This window comes from Eriocheir sinensis, chromosome 48, assembly GCF_024679095.1.
Source record: "Eriocheir sinensis breed Jianghai 21 chromosome 48, ASM2467909v1, whole genome shotgun sequence".
In the NCBI taxonomy this organism is placed as follows: Eukaryota; Metazoa; Arthropoda; class Malacostraca; order Decapoda; family Varunidae; genus Eriocheir; species Eriocheir sinensis.
The window spans coordinates 9,627,252-9,648,407 of record NC_066556.1 but is presented as its reverse complement, the minus strand read 5'-3'; the positions used below and the strand labels follow the sequence as shown (position 1 = coordinate 9,648,407).

The 21,156-nt window shown below is 42.3% G+C and overlaps 1 protein-coding gene across 1 annotated transcript; it reads left to right on the top strand.

Annotated features, from left to right (window-relative positions):
* Positions 1–169: 169 nt before the first annotated feature.
* LOC126981571 (uncharacterized) lies at positions 170–16,433 on the top strand (the record flags this gene model as incomplete). The annotated part of the gene is given in 3 exon segments (XM_050832972.1): positions 170–265; positions 404–1,592; positions 15,815–16,433. Coding segments are annotated over 3 exon segments (1,479 nt in total), but the record flags the coding sequence as incomplete, so codon positions are not given.
* Between the last annotated feature and the right edge of the window lie 4,723 nt (positions 16,434–21,156).

Below are 21,156 nucleotides of genomic sequence, written 5' to 3'. Positions count from 1 at the left end.
CATTTCCTCTTAATTCTCTTCTAAACCTCTTAAGAGGAAATGGAAGAGGATTAAGAGGTTTAGAAGAGGATTAATCCTCTTCCATTTCCTCTTAACCCTTTCCATACTGTGACGCCGACGTCTGCGTCACTGTATTGAAAGGGCTAAAGCTTCTCAAATGATATTTCAGGTGATTCTGACAGCCATGAGCTTACTACAAGTGTTGGAGTCCCCTGTACATCAGCTAAGGAAGGCCCTGCCCTGGATACCAGACAGAATAATAACAGTAAGACCCACCTTGCTGTATGGCTGCTGATCATTTACCTTCTCATTTGTGGAAAAATGGCAAATACAACATCATGCTTGGGGACTAAAACCTACTTTGGCCTGATTGCATGAATCTTATGCTTCTGTGTTATTTCAGATGCTCTACAAGCTAATACATGATGAGCCCATACGTGACATCAAGATTGGCAGATATTCTTGTCTAAGTAAGGAGGCAGTATTAACCAATACTGATGAACAAACACACAAATGCAAGACTGCAGAAAGTTATTATCAAAATGCAGATGATGCTGATGCACATTATAGTTCTGACGGCTCTAATAACACAGCAAAAACATACCCTCTGGATAGGAGAGGTTCAGAAGACACAACTCTCTGCTGTGAGGAGGAAGGGAGACAGATTCCTTCAGTTTCTTTGTCCCATTACTTGCCAGAAAAAGTTTTAATATTTGGAGCAAATGATGTCAAGAGTGAATACTCTTGCAAAGCAAGTGATGAAGCAGTTCCTAAAAATCCATACTCTCATTTCCACAATACAAATGTTCCCCCAGCTGCATATAGCACCTTCCCTCCTACTGCAGTTGTCACAACTGAGGAGCCAACACAAAGAAACTGCTCTAAGCACACTGCTACAGTTATTCCAATAACTGGTAACAATGAATATAGCTCTTCACAGGTCAGTGATACAAAATATTTCACACAAACAAAATCAGCAGATCCTCAAATTCTCATGGGAAGTTATGCCAAGCACCCCTCAAAGGATCTATTTAATCCACACAAATACCTGCATATCATGGAGCAAGACAGTGGTACATGTATGCAGTCACCACACCTGACACCATGGCAATACCAGCAACTACCACAGCAGCATGAACAACTGCCACCATGGCAGTGCCAGCAAGAACCACAACAGTATCAGTATTTACTGCCATCACAGCTGCTTCTGCAACCACAAGGGAGCTCTAGACCAAAGGAAAGAGAAGAAGTCGTTGTAGTGTCCCCATATTTCTCTAACCTCCCCAATCCTAAGGCTGACACTACATGTCCAGTGCCACTCCCTATTCAGCCAAACAGTCATGATTCTCCTCACCCATCAACATCTTCATTTCCCAGTTTTTTGCCCCAGACTAGTCCAGCACCTGAGTTCCTCCATCAGACATGGGACAAGTCTTCCAGGCCCTCAGCATCAAATAACACATCCAGTAATGCCATTGGTTCTGCTTTAATTTTGGGAAACACCCACCAGGTTCATCAAGAAGCCTTGCCATATGAACACCAGCTCTGCCCTGACAAGGTCTTTGATATTGTCAAGCCAAATCAGTGGAATGGTGAGTGACAATCATCTTTTTGGTACAAGTGATAGATTTGGGGCTGCTGAACAGGCACTTTATAGTGTCGCATTCCTTCCTCTTTACCCGATTCGTTTCCTATAATAATAATGTATCCTGCACTCTTAACCCCTAAAGGGCAGCTGACAGGTTTTTCCAGTTGCCAGATCAAGGGCAGGTGATGGGGTTTACTGGTCTGCCTTTTTATGCTGTAATTTTGAAGTTTGCATTGGGGAGTTATGGGTCAGCATGACTTCTAGGCTGCCACACAACTCCTCCATGCCATTCTCAATGTTTCCGTGACTGTAACAATGGCAGGAGGAGAGTCTTTTGGATCTTCCTCGTCTGATTCCACGCCCGAGTGTCCACAACAAGCGACCTCGATTCCTCATAAGCCACTTCTTGCTCCCAAAAGAGCTCTGTGTTAGTGCAATTGGGAGATAGCTGAAAGTGACTTTTTCAAACTTCAAAAGTGGTGTTGGTGGTGAAGACAGTGACAGCAACAGCGTTGACCTCCAACCCCTTGTTTTATCAGAAAGGCTGAGCCCCATTATTGTGTAACCTCACTTTGGTGGCCATCCTGTAGATCAATCTCATTATGGTGATGGTGGAATTTTGAGGCCCCTGAGGATGCATCTTACCACCCTTCAGGGTTACCAAGTTAAGAATATGAGAGTAATGAAGGGGCTTTGCAGCGGGGTCGAGTGCAGGTGGTGGAAGGGCTGATAGCTACACTGCACCTCCCACAACCTGCGCAGCATTCCGAACACAGTCCTGCTACGAGGTAAAAGTTACTGCACTTCACCACATGACGTAGAGACTTCAGGTTTCTGGCAGATTGAAGAGTGAGGATGGAAAAGGGAATGCTTATAAATTTAAAGATTTTGGCTTAAGCAGAGCCGTGAAATCAATAATTGAAAGTGAGCAATTTTCAGGAAAACATGGGGAGAACTGATTTCGCACTACATACCCACCCTTTAGGGATTAACCCCTTAAGGAGCGGAGGCGGCTATAGCCACTTTACCGAGCGAGGACCAGAGGCAGTTATAACAACCTTGCTATTTTTACACCAAATTTTGCTACTTTTTGCTAATTTTTGTTATTTACTCATTGGGAACTCTGCCTGAGAGTTAGTTCAGCTACTCTGTCAATGTCTGGCTCTGCTTTCACCATGGCTGCAAGCAGCGACACTGGCTCCGACGAGTCCGATTTCCTACTCGCGCCCTCCCGCCCTCGGACCTCAACGCCGCTCGTATTACCCACCCGCTAACCACACACAATAAGAGCTGTATTGCGTGGAGGGAGCTTATGTTATAGTCTAGCTTGCGTAAATAGAGCTCGGGGCACCCGTTTTCATAATGACCTAGCCATGGCCAAGCAGCCAAAATGGACGCATGGAAGGCAAGAGGCCATTCCTGCCAAAAAATTTTCCTCTTCAACTCGCTGTTTCTCCATAACCATGGCATGTAGAGACTTATGGATGGCATCATTAGAAAGAGGAAGATTTAATAGTGAAGACAAAGTCTGTTCCATTTGCTCGTCCATTGTAGGTTAAGAGTAAGGAGTATGTAAATACAGGCTATTTTCGGTGTTTAGCGTTGGCAGCAACAAGATTATCACTTCTGCTGTTTACAGAGGGGTTAAGTATAAAAGTAACACCTGCCCATGAAACCAAGCCTGGGTAAAACTTCAAAGGGTTCTGCATATGGGCACCTGGAACATCCCGAGGATCCCGAACTGCCTCACATGTTGAATGAACTCAGGAGGATGAAGATGGAAATACTGAGAGCCTCTGAGACGAGAAGGCCTGGCAGTGGCGAGATCAGTAGTGGGAGGTTCACCTACTAGTGGTCAGGCATGGACAATAGTACCTGTCTTAGAAGGATACCTATAGGCATCTCCAGCCAACTACAGCCATTCATTGGTGAAATTACTCCAGTTGAGTGTAACACGTACTCAATGCAAATGAGGATGGACACTTTGGGTTCGACTCTTAAAACAGTGTATACTCTCCCCGAGATGTATGAAAATCAAGTTGCTGTTTTATACCACTCCATACTTGATCAGTGCACTCCTAGGGACACACACTCTTCGACAACTTTTATAATACTGCTGGCACTGAAAACTGCTCATGAGTTGTGTTGGTCCCCTGGTCCTTATGGCTCTGGTACCAAGAACAGTAACAGTTCTCTCCTGAACTTTGCAATCCTTAAGATTGAGGATTGCAGATTCTCAGTATGAAACCAGAGCTGAACTATTGGTCATGGAAGGGCAATGCAAAAGGGATAGCTATGGAGACTGACCACTATCTTGTAGTATTTGTTGGAGAACCATACAGAACAGCAGGAATTTCTGGAGGGCAGAGAATTTTATAACTGATCATAGACTTGTTGTTAAACACAAATTTATTGTCAGGTCAAGAAGAATCTCAAGATGTAACCAAACTGCCTCGAGACTGAAAACTTAGCATGGGCTCATGAGTACATAGTGAGTCTTAAATTGGCTTAATGTGCTCCTTGAAGACTTTGCAGAACTGTGGGATACCATCAAACATGCAACTCTCAGAGCTGCCAAGGAATGAATTATTGAATGTCTGAGGTAAGGAGTGGTTTTGCTTAAAAAGACATTGTAAAATATCTATTAGTCACAGCTTGCTGGGACTCAGGACCAACATAGGACTCTGTCATACAGGATTAGAGCTCTTCTGAGAAGGACAAGGAGAGGTATGTTAGGAGTCTCACTGTGGGCAGTAATGGTCATTTCAATATTAATGACCTTTGACTTGCCCTGCCTCAGTAAGACTCCTGACATACCTCTCTTTTTCTCTTTTCAGAAAAACTCCAGTACTTCATGGCATGTCTTCATTCTCAGCAAGGCAGACAGACTGACTCCTTGATATTCTCCAAAGTCTCCACTGAGCCAAAACCATTCCTTAACCTTAGGCAGCTTAGAGATCATGTTGAAGGCAGAGGCAGTGTGGTCTCCCCATAAGAAGAAACACATAAAGAAACTAGAAAGAATACAAAGGATGGCAACAAAAATGGTTCCAGAGCTGGAGGGATTAACATATGACGAAAGACTAAAGGAAATGGACTTACAAACACTAGAACAAAGAAGAGAAAGGGGAGACCTGATACAAATCTACAAATTATTGAGCAATATAGAAGTAGACAACAAGGAGTTACTACTAAAAGAAAAAATTACCACCAGGAACACAAGAGGACATAGTAAAAAATTGAGGAAGGGAATATGCTTGAGAGACAAAAAATTATAGCTTCCTGCAATGAAATATAGAGGTTTGGAACAGGCTAAGTGAGGATGTAGTATCAGCGAGGAGTGTGCAAAGCTTTAAGGAAAAGTTGGATAAATATAGATACGAAGACAGGACCACACGAGCGTAAAGCCCAGGCCCTGTAAAACTACAACTAGGTAAATACACAGTTCTGCAGGGTCTTCAAAGGTGCCGAGCACATTTAATCAGTTTGAGTCCACCACTATTTACTCATGAGTACAAGCCAAGTCTTAACCCCCTCAGTCCCAAGAACGCATTTTGCATCATTCACAAAATGTTGTCCAGAAACACCAAAGAAGCATAAAACGTCATTGGCCTCAGCAGAACAATAACTATTCTCCAAAATCAGGGAACGACGTCTGCCATTTTTGGGCAATTGTGAGTGAGATGATCAATTTCAAAAGTAAGTGTCTAGCAATGCTCAATGACAGTTATTTCCACAGCACAGCTGTTAGATTTGTCCACTCCCTGCCACTGGAATGAATGAACAAAATATATCACTGGGTCTGAGGGGGGTTAAGATGAAACCTAGCATGGTTACATTTTGAGATTCTTCTTGATCTGACATGAAGCATGAATGCGACAAGAATCTTATGATCAGTTGCAAAGAACTCGGTACACTTTTGAAGGATCCTTCAATGAGTACTTCTGAGGATGTGGTTAATCTCCTTAGCAACCCTTCCAACATTGCTACAACATGCTCTCCACTCTGGACGATTCTGGGCATATTCCTCCTACTCATCCCCCCTCTGACTCCTTTATGCCTGTTATTAAGATTCTTAAGAATGATGTTTTCTATGCCCTCTCTGGCTTCAATCCTCAGAAGGCTTATGGGCCTGATGGAGTGCCTCCAATTGTCCTTAAAAACTATGCTTCCGTGCCGACACCCTGCCTGGTCAAACTCTTTCGTTTCTGCCTGTCAACATATACCTTTCCTTCCTGCTGGAAGTATGCCTACATTCAGCCTGTGCCTAAGAAGAGTGACCGTTCCAATCCCTCAAACCACCGTCCTATAGCTTTACTTTCTTGTCTATCTCTTTAGATAGACAAGAAGCTTTAGATTCTAAAGCTTTTAAATCAATTCTTAACCGGATGATTCTTAAGCATCTATCCACTTCTGACTTTCTTTCTGATTGCTAGAAAGGGTTTCGCAAGGGGCGTTCTACTGGTGATCGATCTCCTTGCCTTCATAACTGACTCTTCGTCATCCTCTCAGCCGTTTCAGTGAAACTTTTGCGGTTGCGCTAGACATATCAAAAACCTTTGATAGGGTCTGGCACAACTCTTTGCTTTCCAAACTACCCTCATACGGGTTCTATCCTTCTCTCTCTTCCTTTATCTCCAGTTTCCTTACTGGCCGATCTATCTCTGCTGTGGAAGATGGTCACTGTTCTTTCCATAAACCTATCAATAGAGGTGTCCCACAGGGCTCTGTCCTATCTCCCACTCTCTTCCTGTTGTTCATTGATGATCTTTCCAAAATAAACTGTCCTTTCCATTCTTATGCTGATGACTCTACATTACTCAACTTCTTTTGATAGAAGACCCACCCAACAGGAACTACACGATTCCAGGCTAGAGGCCGCAGAATGCTTAATCTAAGACCTTACTATCATTTCTGATTTGAGCAAGAAGAACTTGGTGTCCTTCAACGCCTCAAAAACTCAATTTCTCCACCAACTACAGTATCCTATCCACTCAACACAATCTTCCAAACACCGATCCCCTATTCTTCCACAACACTCAGATGTCACCTTCTTCTACACTAAACATCCTCAGTCTATCCTTAACTCAAAATTTCAACTGGAAACTTCTCATCTCCTCTCTTACTAAATCAGCTTCCTCGAGGTTGGGCGTTCTGTATCGTCTCCGTCAGTTCTTTACCCTCACACAGATCTTATCCATATACTGGCTCTTCGTCTCATCAGCTCCCCTCCTCATACTGACAGTCTTCTACCTCTTAAATTCCACTGCCATGTTGCCTCTCTTTCTGTCTTCTATCAATATTTTCATGCTGACTGCTCTTCTGAATTTGCTAACTGCATGCCTCCCCCCGTCCCGCAGCCCAGCTGCACTCGACTTTCTACTCTAGCTCATCCCTGTACTGTCCAAACCCCTTATGCAAGAGTTAACCAACATCTTCACTCTTTCATCCCTTACATTGGTAAACTCTGGAACAACCTTCCTTCATCTGTATTTCCTCCTGCCTATGACTTGACCTCTTTCAAGAGGAGTGTATCAAGACACCTCTCCACCCGTAGTTGACGTCTCTTTTGGCTACTCTTTACTTCATCTTTTATAGGAGTAATGGTTAGTGGGCTTTTTTTTCGTTGCCCTTGAGCTGCTTCCTCTGTTGAAAAAAAAAAATGCATCCAGCAGTGCAGCTTGGGTTTGTGACACCAAGAACTTAAAAGTGTAAGCCTTTTGGGTCTTGCAAAATTCAGAAATAGAGAGCCGTCAATTTTCCTGGTAGCAGAAGCATGGAGCAACCTTAACAAGAAACTACTGCAGTTTGCCATGGTTTGCTGAAGTAGCCTATAGCAACCCTTCTGAGACAGACTCTATTGTCCATGCCAGACCACTATTTAATGAAACTCTCAACTACTGATCTTGCCACTGCCAGGCCATGATCAACTGTTAATGGCTGGCATGATGCCTCCCATCTACATGAAAGACAACCAACACAACCAATCCTGAAACCCAGGGAACCCACCAACCCAAGGCCCATTTCCCTGATGAGCTGTATGGCCAAGGCAGCAGAGTGGATAGTTCTCAACTGCCTTGTGTGATGCCTTGGACCACTGTACCCCTCACATCTTTGGCTTTACCATGGGTGGGCAATGCTGACAGTGTCGTCACCCTCCTAGCCAGGTCAACAAGCAACCATCCATCCTGATATTCCTAGACATTTTTTTTTTCCCAACAACAAAGGAGACAACTCAAGGGCACAAAAAAAAAGGAAACAATAAAAAAAAAGTCCGCTACTCGCTGCTCCTAAAAAGAATCAAAAGAGGTGGCCAAAAGAGGAGTCAATTTTGGGAGGAGAGGTGTCCTGATACCCTAGCTCTTGAAAGAGTTCAAGTCGTAGGCAGGAGGAAATACAGATGAAGGAAGATTGTTCCAGAGTTTACCAGCGTCAGGGATGAAAGAGTCAAGATGCTGGTTAACTCATGCGTAAGAGATTTGTATAGTATAGGGATGAGCACGAGTAGAAAGTCGTGTGCAACGGGGCCGCGGGAGGGGGGGAGGCATGCAGTTAACAAGTTCAGAAGAGCAGTCAGCATGAAAATATTGATAGAAGATAGAGAGGCAACATGGCGGCGGAGATTAAGAGGTAGAAGACTATCAGTAAGAGGAGGAGAGCTGATGAGACGAAGAGCCTTAGACTCCACTCTGCCCAAGAGAGCTGTGTGAGTGGAGCCCCCCCACACGTGAGAAACATACTCCATACGAGGGCGGACAATGCCCCTGTATATGGATTGCAACTGTGCGGGGGAGAAGAACTGGCGGAGACGATACAGAACGCCCAACCTCGAGGAAGCTGATTTAGTGAGAGAGGAGATGTGAAGTTTCCAGTTAAGATTTTGAGTTAAGGATAAACCGAGGATGTTTAGTGTTGAAGATGGTGATAGCTGAGTGTTGTCGAAGAATAGGGGATAGGTGTTTGGAAGGTTGTGTCGAGTTGATAGGTGGAGAAATTTGGTTTTTGAGGCATTGAAGGACATAAGGTTCCTTTTACCCCAATTGGAAATTTTAGAAAGGTCTGAGGTTAAGCGTTCTGCAGTCTCCATCCTGGAGTCATGTAATTCCTGTTGAGAGGGTCTTCTGTTGAAAGAAGTTGAATAATGCAGAGTGGAGTCATCAGCGTATGAGTGGATAGGACAGTTTGTTATGGAAAGAAGATCATTGATGAATAACAGGAAGAGAGTGGGTGATAGGACAGAACCCTGTGGAATACCACTGTTGATAGGTTTAGGGGAAGAACAGTGACCGTCTATCACAGCAGAGATAGAACGGCCGGAAAGGAAACTGGAGATAAAGAAACAGAGAGAAGGATAGAATCCGAAATAGGGCAGTTTAGAAAGCAAAGACTTGTGCCAGACTCTATCGAAGGCTTTCGATATGTCTAGCGCAACTGAGAAAGTTTCACCGAAACGGCTAAGAGAGGATGACCAAGAATCAGTTAAGAGAGCAAGAAGATCGCCAGTAGAACGCCCCTTGCGGAACCCATACTGGCGATCAGATAGAAGGCTATAAGTGGAAATGTGCTTTTGAATCTTTCAGTTAAGGATTGATTCAAAAGCTTTAGATAGACAGGAAAGTAAAGCTATAGGGCAGTTTCAGCTGGTAATGCTCACACCATTCTCTCTGTATTGGTGCAGAAGGTGTTCAGGGCCATCTCCTTGCCTAGCTGGAGGATTACTTGCAGCACTGGTACACCAGGGTCAGGTTCCAGAGTCAGCACTCAAGCTACTGCAGGCTGGAGAATGGAACACCTTAGGGGGGCATCCTTAGTCCCCTCCTCTTGTGGAGCAGCTGGTTGCCCTGCCCTTCCAAGATGGCACAACACTCCTCAGCTACCCCAACAACCTTGTCCTCATTGTAAAAGGTCATGACAACAGGACTGCCAGGGCCAAGCAGGCCCTTGACCTTGTCAGTCAAAAGTGCAAGGAGCTGGGGCCAAAGACTTATGTTGAGATGTCCAAGGCCCTGATGACCAAGGATGCCACCCCAAAGTGTCACCTCTGAATACTGGGCGTCAGACTAGACTGGACTCGTTCCTACCAGTACCTCAGGATGTAGGTGGACTGAGGGCTGACTTTCACAACACAAATCAGCTACCTGAGGGAGAGGGCTCTGTCAAGGACCAATGCCATGAGTGCAATGACGTTACACGCCAGAGCCTCATATACCATTCGAAGACTATTTCATTTGAAGAGTGAGTGCACGCTGATGGATTACACATACCTGTCAAGTCTTACGTTTTTTGCGTAATTTCGGTGGTTTTCAAGTCTTACGGCGTAAGTTGAAAATCTTACGTTTTTTCTACGCTTGCGATGTTTTTTTTTTATATGTTTGTTTTAAATTTGAAATATATCGTACGTGCCATATTTAAATTCATGTGAGCGTGCTGAGTAACGGTTACTGTTACGGATAGTGTGTGTGTGTGGGGGGGGGGTTACCTCGTGCACCCTGCTTGAGTCCGTCGGAATCATTCCTGTCAAGTCTTATGTTTTATATACACAAACTTATGGTCTCTAACACAAAGTCTTATGGCAAGACACCACAGTAGTTTGACAGGTATGATTACAGTGCACCTGTACTCATCATGGTGTCACAACACCAGCAGATCAGGATCAAGGTCATCCAAACCAGGTCATGCTAGACCAGTGCCTGTGTCATGCAGAGCAAGACAACGCTGGTGCCACTGGCCACCAGGGTCCAGCAGTTTGTGGCCTGTCAGGCAGCTGTGGCAGTAAGGCGAACAAGTCTACTTAGCTTTTCCTCTTTAATTTAACAAGAAATGAGAAGGCTGCAGACAGGTGTCGGCTGTAGGGGTAACGGGCAGAGTACAAGTGGCTGCTCGGGTAGAGGCAAGGGCAGGTGCTCGGGTGGGTCTCTGACGCAAACTGATCCCCCTCGCTCCAGCAGGAACGTCCTCACATTCGTTGCTGACGTCACTCCTGCCGACTCCGAAGCCCCTGCTTCACAGCTGGAATAGCCCACAACCAATTCACCCCAACAATGTGATAACCCCAAGAAATACCCAACAAGGAATCAACGATACGCTCAAACACCAAACCGCTCAATGACTCGAACAAGGCCACCCGCTCACACTCACTCAAACTGTCCTTCTATTACAGAAGACGACATCTGCTATACTCATAAAGGGTGTTATTCACTGTCTTTCATGCCAACGTGTGGCTGTGCAGGCCAATCCTGGATCCGCAAATTCTACCGCACAGTTGGCATGTAAGGTCCGGGCTTGCTTGGAGAACTCTGTTCTGGTTGTGTCTCCGCTGTATACGCTCTTCCCTGGCCAGGCTCTGAGCTTCTTTAAGATGGCTACATCCTTCACTGCAGAGGACCCGCCATTGTTCTCTGTCTGAAGCATTGTTCTCAAGCTCTTTTGGCACGATGTTACATTTCTTCAGAGTTGTTCTTATTTGATCTTTATATCTCTTCTTCTGGCCCCCTGGGTTGTGGCGTGCATCAGGGAGCTGGCCATACAAAACTTGGCAGGGTAGACGCTGCTCAGGCATCCGGAATACATGTCCGATCCACCTTAGCTGCTTTCTTGCCAGCATGGCTTCTATACTGATTGTCCCTGCCCTCTGGAGGATTTCTGTGTGAGGGACTTTATCTTGCCATTTTAGTCCTAGGATGTGCTGTAAGCATCTGATATGAAATGACTCAAGCTGTTTAATGTGACGCTGATAGGTAGTCCAGGATTCAGCACCGTAAAGGAGGGTGGAGAGGCATACAGCTGTGTATACTGATAACCTTTGTCTTGATTCTCAGGTTGGTGTTATCAAAGACTCTGGATCTCAGACGTCCGAAAGAGAATGTGGCTAGATTGATCCGTGCTAGGACTTCCGCATCAATGTTATGTTTATCAGTAAGCACACTTCCAAGGTATTTAAAGTTCTCCACCTGCTTTACATCCTCTTCGTTTATCTGAATTGCAAGAGGCTCTGCTGGGTTGTTTCTCTGAGATATTATCTCTGTTTTACTGACATTTATGCGGAGCCCCATTGCATGATATATGTTGGAGATGATAGTGAGACTCCATTGAAGAGCTTCTGGGGTGTGTGCAAGGACAGCACAATCATCTGCGTATTGAAGCTCCAGGAAATGTGCTATTTCTGTTTTTGTTTGTGCTTGTAGACGTCTGAGATTAAACAAGTTGCCATCGAGACGGAATTGGATCTTAACTCCATCATCAGGGGTCATTTGCTGGTGACTTAAGAGGATGACTGTAGTAAGATAGATGTTGAAAATGACAGGGGCCAATACACATCCCTGTTTTACTCCCACTTCCACGTTGAAGGGTTCGGACTTGTTTCCGCCAATAGACACACAAGCACTCATGTTGTCATGGAGGCTCTTCAGAATGGTAAGCAATTTGTCTGGAATGCCAAATTTTGATAGAACATTCCACAGAAGCTCTCTGTTGACAGTATCAAATGCTTTTGCAAGATCGATAAATGCAATGTATAGCTCATGGTTCTGTTCGTGGCATTTCTCTTGTATTTGGTGTGCAACAAAGATCATATCACAGGTGCTTCTTTCTTTCCAGAATCCACATGGTGTTTCAGGGAGTATTGACTCGGTCAGATGTTTTGTCAGTCTGGAGAGCATTATCTTGGTCAGTACTTTGCTCACACACACACACACACACACACACACACACACACCACTTACAGCGGCCAATATCCTTCAGCAGGGATGAGAGACCAATTGCTGACAACTTCCCCATGTGCTACCACAGTGCTTGAACCCATCTACAGCAACACCTAGCCCTGCTCAACACACAGCTCCTGCTGCAGGAGAGACCCAACTGCCCCATCCCTGGCTATGATATGCTGCCCCTTGGCAGCCACCACTGATGTAAGTGGTGATTACTGACCTGCCAGCAAGCAAGGCACATTGCATGCACTATAGAGCTTCAGCAGCATGTTCTGACAGCGGTGGTGCAAGCCATCACACTGGGCAGCATGGGCTACTATACTATGGATTTGTTGATCCTACCTAAGGCATGACAGGAGCAGCAGCAGTCACAGATGGAGAGTTGCTGTCCTGAAGATCCCCTACTCTTCCCTTCTGCAAACCATGTTGGTGGTGATCCAGCACACCTTGGAGCATGTCTGGCACTGGCAGTAGGATGCAGTGGTCATCTGCACGAACTCCAGGTCAGCCTTGCTGGCACATCTAAAGGCCCCATCACACAATGCAACTTGTAAGGTAAGGTGGTCAGGCACAAGGGTGGAAAGTTGTGCGTCATCACCCAACGTGTCTTCAGACGTGTGCTGCACTAGGCTATATGGCGCTCTGCGTGGCTGCATGGGTGGGTGCAGCGCGTCAGTACATCAAAAGCTGTTGACGGAGATGTCACACAAAACCACTGCTCTTCAGGCTCTTGCACTGGTTAGTGCCATAAAGAACAGGAAAGCCAGAGGAAATGGGCAAATCAGTGGCTTTTCAATAGGCAAACAGTGGGTAGCCACCAACATATTTAGGGAATTGGCAATGGAATATGAATTGAACTTCATAAATTACATGACTGCCTGTGACCGTTTTCCACAAAACAAAACAAAATTAGACCAGTGATTGAGCGTCAGGATACAGTAATGTGACAAAGTATTTAATTTTTCAAGCTGTCAATTATTTACCTTGTAGCAGCATTTCTGGCATTTCTGTCCTTGTACAAAAGATGTTTAACTTTCTACAGGCACACATTGTCCTTGTAGAGGTCTTATCATTTGAAGTATGTCCTCAGCTGAAAGTACTGGGACATGGTGAGTGAAGCGGGGGTGGATGGGTGCTGTCATGCTCACGTTTTATCCAACACAGCTGGGTAGAGAGAAGTGCACGTCTTCACTGCGCTCACAACGATTTACTTTTAATGTGTTGTGGGGACTGACGTGGGTGAGCACCCACATTTTCACGCATCATCTGACGGGGCCTAATGGGACAATGTGTGCCTCATTACCTACTTCTTCACCCTCCTCACCAGATCTCCCAAGCTAACTATATCCAGATAAATCGCCTGAGGCTGGGCTACTATACCGTCAAAGACTTGGGGGTCAAAATGGCTAAACCTCTTAAATCCCACACAATGCGCAAATAAAACAAAAATAATGTTGGAATTCATTAAAGAAACTTAAAAAGAAACTTTTAACAAAGAAACTCTCCGTGTAATTAGTCTAGTCAGAAACAGTCAGGAATATGCGGGGAATATTTTGGTCTCCCACCATGCAAGGATAAATTGTAAACTATTAGGTGTTCAGTCAACGCAAATCAGCGTCATACCCAAATGATCCTTCCTCATAAAAGAAAGAAATAAGCCTTACCCTCTTCTACCCTTCTCAGAAAAACGTCAGACGAGGAAAAAACTGGATGAATGTTTTAAAATACTTAATGGTTTCATTTAATGTAGACAGATCAACATTGTTTATGATCGATGACACTTTCGTGCCGAGGAACAATGCGAAAACTCAGAGATGTAGACAGTAAAATTCAGACTGCACCAAATTTTTCTTCACCAACGCTAGAAAAGTAGTGATGAATAAAGCTTCCACCATCAGGTCCAGTGTAACACACGACAACTCCTTCAAAATAAATAAGCTTGGCCGCCTTCCTTCAACTTAATATCAACTAGAGTAGAAATGCAACTTTTTGGAGTCTTCTGATTAATGTAAAATCACTTAGTTTATGGATGACCACACCAAGTCTGACCTATGGGTCTGTGGTGGTCTGATTTTCTATGTAAATCTATGTAAATCTTTGTTAGATTTTGAGTTTCAGCAAGATTGCTGCACTGTCTAGTGAATGTTTCACATATTGACTGCATTTATAGCAACATAACATTTTCGCAACCATCACGGCGCGCGCGACACTCATTTTTTTAACATAAAAACGCAGCTTGTCGCATGCTCCGTGATGGTTGCGGCAAGTGATATGTTGCTATAAATAACTTTGTGTTTTCAATACGTGGAGCTTTAACTGCATTCTGATCACACTATCGTGTTCATGAGAGATTCTCCTACGTAATGTAATAATATATTTATGCAGTCAATGAGCAACTGTTGAAAACAGCGAGCATAAGTAAAACATGTTATAAACATTTTTTTAACATCTTCACGGTTCAACTCATCGTAATACCATTTTCTTTTTTGTTTTGTCAAGTTTTTACAAAACATCTTGATTCAACAGTCACTGCTGAGTCTGATGGTGTCAACCAAAACTGGCTATCTCATATGTGAGGTGAGCTATGGCATATAATAAACAAACATGTCTCACTCGAGCATGCAAGATGTGGTCTGACATGAGTGTCTGCGAGAGAGTGGAGCAGCCAATCAGCTGCAAGCTTACCAACCTGCCTAGGCTCCAGGAATCTAGCTTAAGTGAACCTACTATAGATGCTAGACAAGCTGCTGGGTAGGTTCTATGACAGGCAGTGTGAACACTGTGACTCCCAAACCCATTCCCCACTACCTACTGACCTCCCCTGCCACAGAGCATCTGAGGCAGGGTGCAGTCAACAACCTATCAGAGGAGGAAGCAAGGGCCACCAACATTGCATGACAAATACTAGGCAACCTCCAGCAGCTGCTGGAGGTGATTCGAGTCACCTCACCACCATGATGATGCCAAGCAACACCACCTGCCATAAGATGACAGGGCTTAAGTAAGGAGTAGTACCTCCAGTAGCAGGCTTGAGGCCTGCTCATCTATTTTTACTATGTAAATAAACTTATTAATATATCCTCAGCTCGACTTCGCTTTGAGTTTAAGAACACAAGAACCAAAGGAGACTGCAAGGCCTGTACAGAGCAGCCCTTGTAAACCTAACTCCACCTAACAGGGTTAACGTTGCAAGCCCCACATCAAACAATCCAGATCAGGGATTTGGTGGATTGGTGGCCACAGGCAGACACCAAACCTCAGAGGGAAATATTTACCCTACCACCCAATATAAATTAGTATGTAAGAAAACTTGCACTTGTCAAAGAAATCACTGCAGTCATAACAATCACTAATGAGTTTGGTACATCATCCTGTCTCAAGTGTAACACTGCCCATAGGGAATTACACGATTGGGTGTTGTGTTAGTGTTGGTAATGGATATCCTCATCTTTCAAGACATGTCCTAAATATTTGTAAGTGCTGAATAACGGTTTTCCACCATACATCATTCTTTTTCCAGATGATACAAGAACCTCTGAACCTACATCCCATCACTCACAACAAGGTCAAGGTCCACCCAGCATTTATGACTTCCAGAGAAATGTAGGAGCCGTCAGGCCGGGTCACAACACCTCAGAAGATGCACAAAGACTTTTCTACAAAAAGGTGCCAGGCTGGGGTGCTCAAACAAAATTAGTTATCAATTCAAGTTAAAGCATGCTGTTAGTCTGATGATGCTTGTACTATTGTATTGTGCTGTGTCCAAATTCTTACTATTAACAATTTGCTAGTCTCTCACAATGTTCACCATTTCACTACTTAGCTTGGAATAGTTTTGCAAAGTTGCCTATTTGTTATTCTTTTTATGTATACATAGTATTTCAATCAAGCCAACCTGACAACATTATTAAAGACTTAATAGCATTTATGTGTAAGCTGCATGATCATACACAAATGGAATTTAAGGTCTTCATAATTTTGGAAATGATGGCGCTGAGAGGGTCTCAAAGGCATTACTTAGGTACAATCCTGACATGACTTATATTCAAAGGACAATATTCCATGGGATATGAAATTATCTTATTTCTTTAGATTCTTATTGAATATTTTTGTTTTGTTTTTATCAACAATATTATGGAAAGATGTTACATTTACAAATATTATATATATATATATATATATATATATATATATATATATATATATATATATATATATATATATATATATATATATATATATATATATATATATATATATATATATATATATATATATATATATATATATATATATATATATGCAAAATGATAAATATTTTTTTTAGAAACTGAAAGGTGTTAAACTTTTCTGATGTAATTATACAAAGAATAATGATTAAGCATCTTTACAGGATTATGCCATGCTGCATGGCAAATATGGGTGCATCAGGAGTTGATTCTGGGCAAGTAAATTTCTTCTGTATCAGGTTGAACTTTACAAAGCCTGTTCAAATCTTATGCAAAGTAAACCTCTGAAAATTTGTAATATAGCCTGAATCATTACTTTAACATTGTCTGTTTACACAAATAATGACACTATTTTGTTTTGTGCAAAACTGTTACCAGGCTACAAGACAGATGATGTGCTACCAGCGGTAGCAAAAAGTTAATGGAATACAATTATGAATAAAATGATACAAGGCAGGTAGCCTTAGTGCTTTGCCCTGTTTGTCAGAAATACCAGATATGGTGGAAAATGCACTCAAACTTAAATGCCTCAAATGTTTTATTGCAGGTTTTTTGTGACTGACCATAATGTAGTAAACTGGTAAAACTTTTGTTGAGCCAAAATGACTGCACACTAAACAGCATTGAGTTTGCACTATCTTTTCTTAGGTGCTGGCACATCACAATTGGGGTCACAAGACATGGACTTTAAAACATTTGAGGAAATTATGTTGGAGCACGTTGTGCATCATACATGGTGATGCTGATAAAAACCAATAAAAAGCATTTTTCTGTTTTTTCTCTCTCTTTTTATGAGCTTGAAGAAAAGAATTGCAAGTCACTGTTACATGATTATAAAGTCAGTGTTAAATTTAATTTACACAAAAATTCTATTTATGCAACTTTTCTAGGAACTTAACTGCATAAATCTTGAACAGACTATTATTACACTATGAATGACAGTCATGCAGGAGTGTACTCAAGAGGACCCTCCAATTATAAAATCTTAAAACTTAGAAGATATCACTTTTTGAAAAAAAAAATTACCAAAGACTCCTCTATCATTTTTCCATACTGTGAAAGTTTCATGTGTACGACAAATATTTTCCTGTCAAAAAAAAAAAAGACAAATAAAAAGCTATCATGGGCATCTTTGAGTTGTCCTCCCTCTGCATACCTCCATTTTCTATTTTACAGATTTGCTTACACCATTACACAATATATAGGCTTTTGTTTGCTTCATTTTTGTGATAGCTCTGTAAAAATATATCACTGCTCCTGATATGACATCATCCCTTGACAAGAGCGCTTACCTTGTGTGCCGTTGGGCAGTGTCTGAGAAAATGGCCATTCTCTCAAAATGTAAGATTTTGGTATTTGAAGAAACACTCCTCCCTCAGTTTCTAACCTATGATAAAAGTGACAGTATCATAGGAAAAGACAACATTTTTTGTCAATAACACATTTATGATATCTCTAAGTCATGATTTTATAAAAAAAAAATTCTCCATAACGAGACAAAAAAAACATTGAGGTATTTTTTTTTCATGAAAATGATGATACATAGTCCAAATGTTTTATGGACGAATTTCAGCAATGGGTGTAAATATTCTGTGGACCAGCAGCCAAAGGCATGCTACTGAATGTAAAGTAGGAGTGTTTCATAGAATCATGTTTTTCTGAAGAATTATTTTTTCTCAAAAACTCTTCGTCCAAATTTCAACTAACTTTCAGGTTTTTAACATTTCAATATAACAATAATAGGTATAAAAAAAAGTTTGGGTTCAGGAGTAACAGGCAGAGGGCTCCCTTAAAGCAATGATTGTGTCTCCGGAGAAGTGTTCAGTTATGTTTCTCTGTGACATTCAAATGACAATCCCAACTAAGGTTGTATATTATGGTGTACAGTCCATGCCAATGAGAATTTCAGCAGGCCACACACCTATTCCTTTCTTTAAGATCATAAATGGCCATGGTGGTGGTCAATGACCGCACTGAAATCCCTGGCTCTAACACAGACTTCAGGTGTACAGCATCTTTCACTTGTAAATTGCCATACACAAGTCTTCTGATGTTAATTTTCTATATAAGTTAGTTTCACCAATGAATATTTTTTGTAGATAAAGTCTGAAGAAATATGATGAAACAAAAGCAATAACTGTTAGTACACGCCATGACAAAATATTAGTAAAAATATAAAAATTCCTTTTGAACAACATTTTTGTCATTCATCACGATATCTGTGAATTGATAATTTGTTCTCATATTATAAAATGATTATCATAATCTGATGTAGTACGAATGGCAATTGCTAATAACTGATAGGTATGCCTGCTAGTTATTAAAATAAATAAATAAATAAAATCTAAACATTACATTAACTTCAGATAGCATTGCTAAGCTACCTGGCCTATGTTGATGTGATTGTAGTCTTGATTGTATTTCAAATATTAGGAGACATACCCTTGGATATTTGGTCACTGCCATCTTTACTTCTTTATCTAAAACATTCATTCTACAACATAGGACTGCAAATCATCAGCCCACATGGATGCCATGTGATGACAAATAACTTTTCATACAGTAAAGAAATGTATATTGTTATCTTCTTTTAACTCTTAAATGACGGCCATCGTTTATTTAATCAAACACGGCACAGACCGCCATCGTTTTAAATATTTAATCAGACTCTTTTGCGCTACTAATTTGAATGTTTAGATCAAATTTGGCGGGTTCTGTGACTTGCTGAGTTGTTTGCCAGCATATCTGACACACGTGGATTTGAAGTAAGATCATTAGTCCTCACTGAGCAGCCTTGGAACCCTAAGGGTGCGTCCACACGGTCGAACAGTGTCCGTCGGACAAACACTGTTACCATATCATAAGGCGAAGCAGGATGACGTCATAATCGTTGAAACGAAGGAAGTTGATATGGCAACAAACAGTGGTACCAGATGAAGTTGTATACCACAGTTTCTACTCTGTTCACCAAGCAAAGACCGGCAGACAATGTTTGAAGCTGATGTCCGTTGGCAATACACAGGTATTTACGTCAGTGTTAGAGTGGACTTCGGCGACAGGTGGTTGTTGCCAGCGTCTAGTGCGGTACATCATCACCATGGTGCACAAGCCATGTTGACAGGGCAGGTGAGAACTAATCAACTAACAGACTTAGAAAATCCAGTAATCAAGTAACTTTGTTCGTGTGCCTGGCAGTATTGTATACTTCCAAGCCTCTCTCCCACCCCACCAGAGTGTCCGAAATTCCGATACTACGAACATGGGCAGTGTCTGGTACACCTCTTGGTGCTCACTTCTGACGTCATCAGCGAGCCTTTCCGCTTTCCATTGTTAACTGGTAACAGTGTTTGTCCGACGGACATTGTTCGACCGTGTGGACGCACCCTTAGATAAGAAAACACAGGGAAACACAGTGACGCATCAGGAGGAAAGGACATGATAGAGAGTGAAGATTATTCTGAGTACAAGGATAACATACAGTGATGAAAACATTGTGAGTAGTGACAGCAGTAGTGAGTGACTCAGAGAGTGATGATGTTATTTCACTGTCTGTACTGCACTCTAGGCCAGCAAGTGTTTCCATGACAACAGTGCGGAGTAAGAAGGCTACACGTAAGGCATGTGTTCCCCCAACTGAAACCCCCAGCTCTGAGGAGAACTGAAAGTGAGTAAAGTAGATGTTGTCTAAATTATTTCACTGTAAAGAACAATTCATATTACTGAGATTCAGTTGTGAGAGGGAGGAAGTGTGAAGCGTGCCGCCACCATGGCCAGCTTGTGTTGACATGTTGTGTGTCCTGGGTGGAGGTCCGCCCCAGGCTGCCTGGAGCAAAGTTTCATGCAGGCAGCTCACACCCTGGCTACATTTCATATGCTCTAGCGTGACCATTACACAACATATTGCAATTTGAATTCACTGCTGTGTTCAGTGAGTAAAGATGCTTCATAAGTTATGAATAAACAAAAAAATAGCAGCTGTTTTTACCCGTATCCAGGGACCATTTGGTGAAAACAATACCCGTCGTTTGAGGGTTAATCATCATATTCTTTGAGGCTTTGGAGCAAGAAGTATTAAGTGGTGGAACTGTATAAATATGATATTTTACAGTGAAACTGAGGTAGAACGAAGTTTCTCAAACACCTCAAAACATGTGTCAGGCAATCTGCAAGCAATGGAGATGTCACTCTGGAGCAGAGCGAGATTCTCAGTGTAGTGATGGTTTGCCACCTTGACCAATGAAGATTAGGAAAACAGAAAGGTTGTGGGCTGCTGTGTCTAAAAATCATAAGTAGGCTATAGAGTAGACTAATTTGTTGGGGACAGATTCAAGAACAGCTATCATGCAAATGATTCTGGTTTGAAATTTCTAATGACAAAAGCTCTGAAAAGGAAGAGACTTTACCATAATCATAAAACTGTGATACTCCCAATCACAAGTATTGTCTTTCGCTGTATATCATGTCCTGAGAATAATGAATAAACCCTTTTTAAAGATGTCTCAAATAGGAAACTTTTTGGTTAATGTATACATAAATTTTAACTGCTTCTTTACCAGTTTAATAAACAGCCATGTGTTAAACATCAGGCAAAAGAACAGCAATAGTATGATTATATCTTGGCCAAATTTTTTAA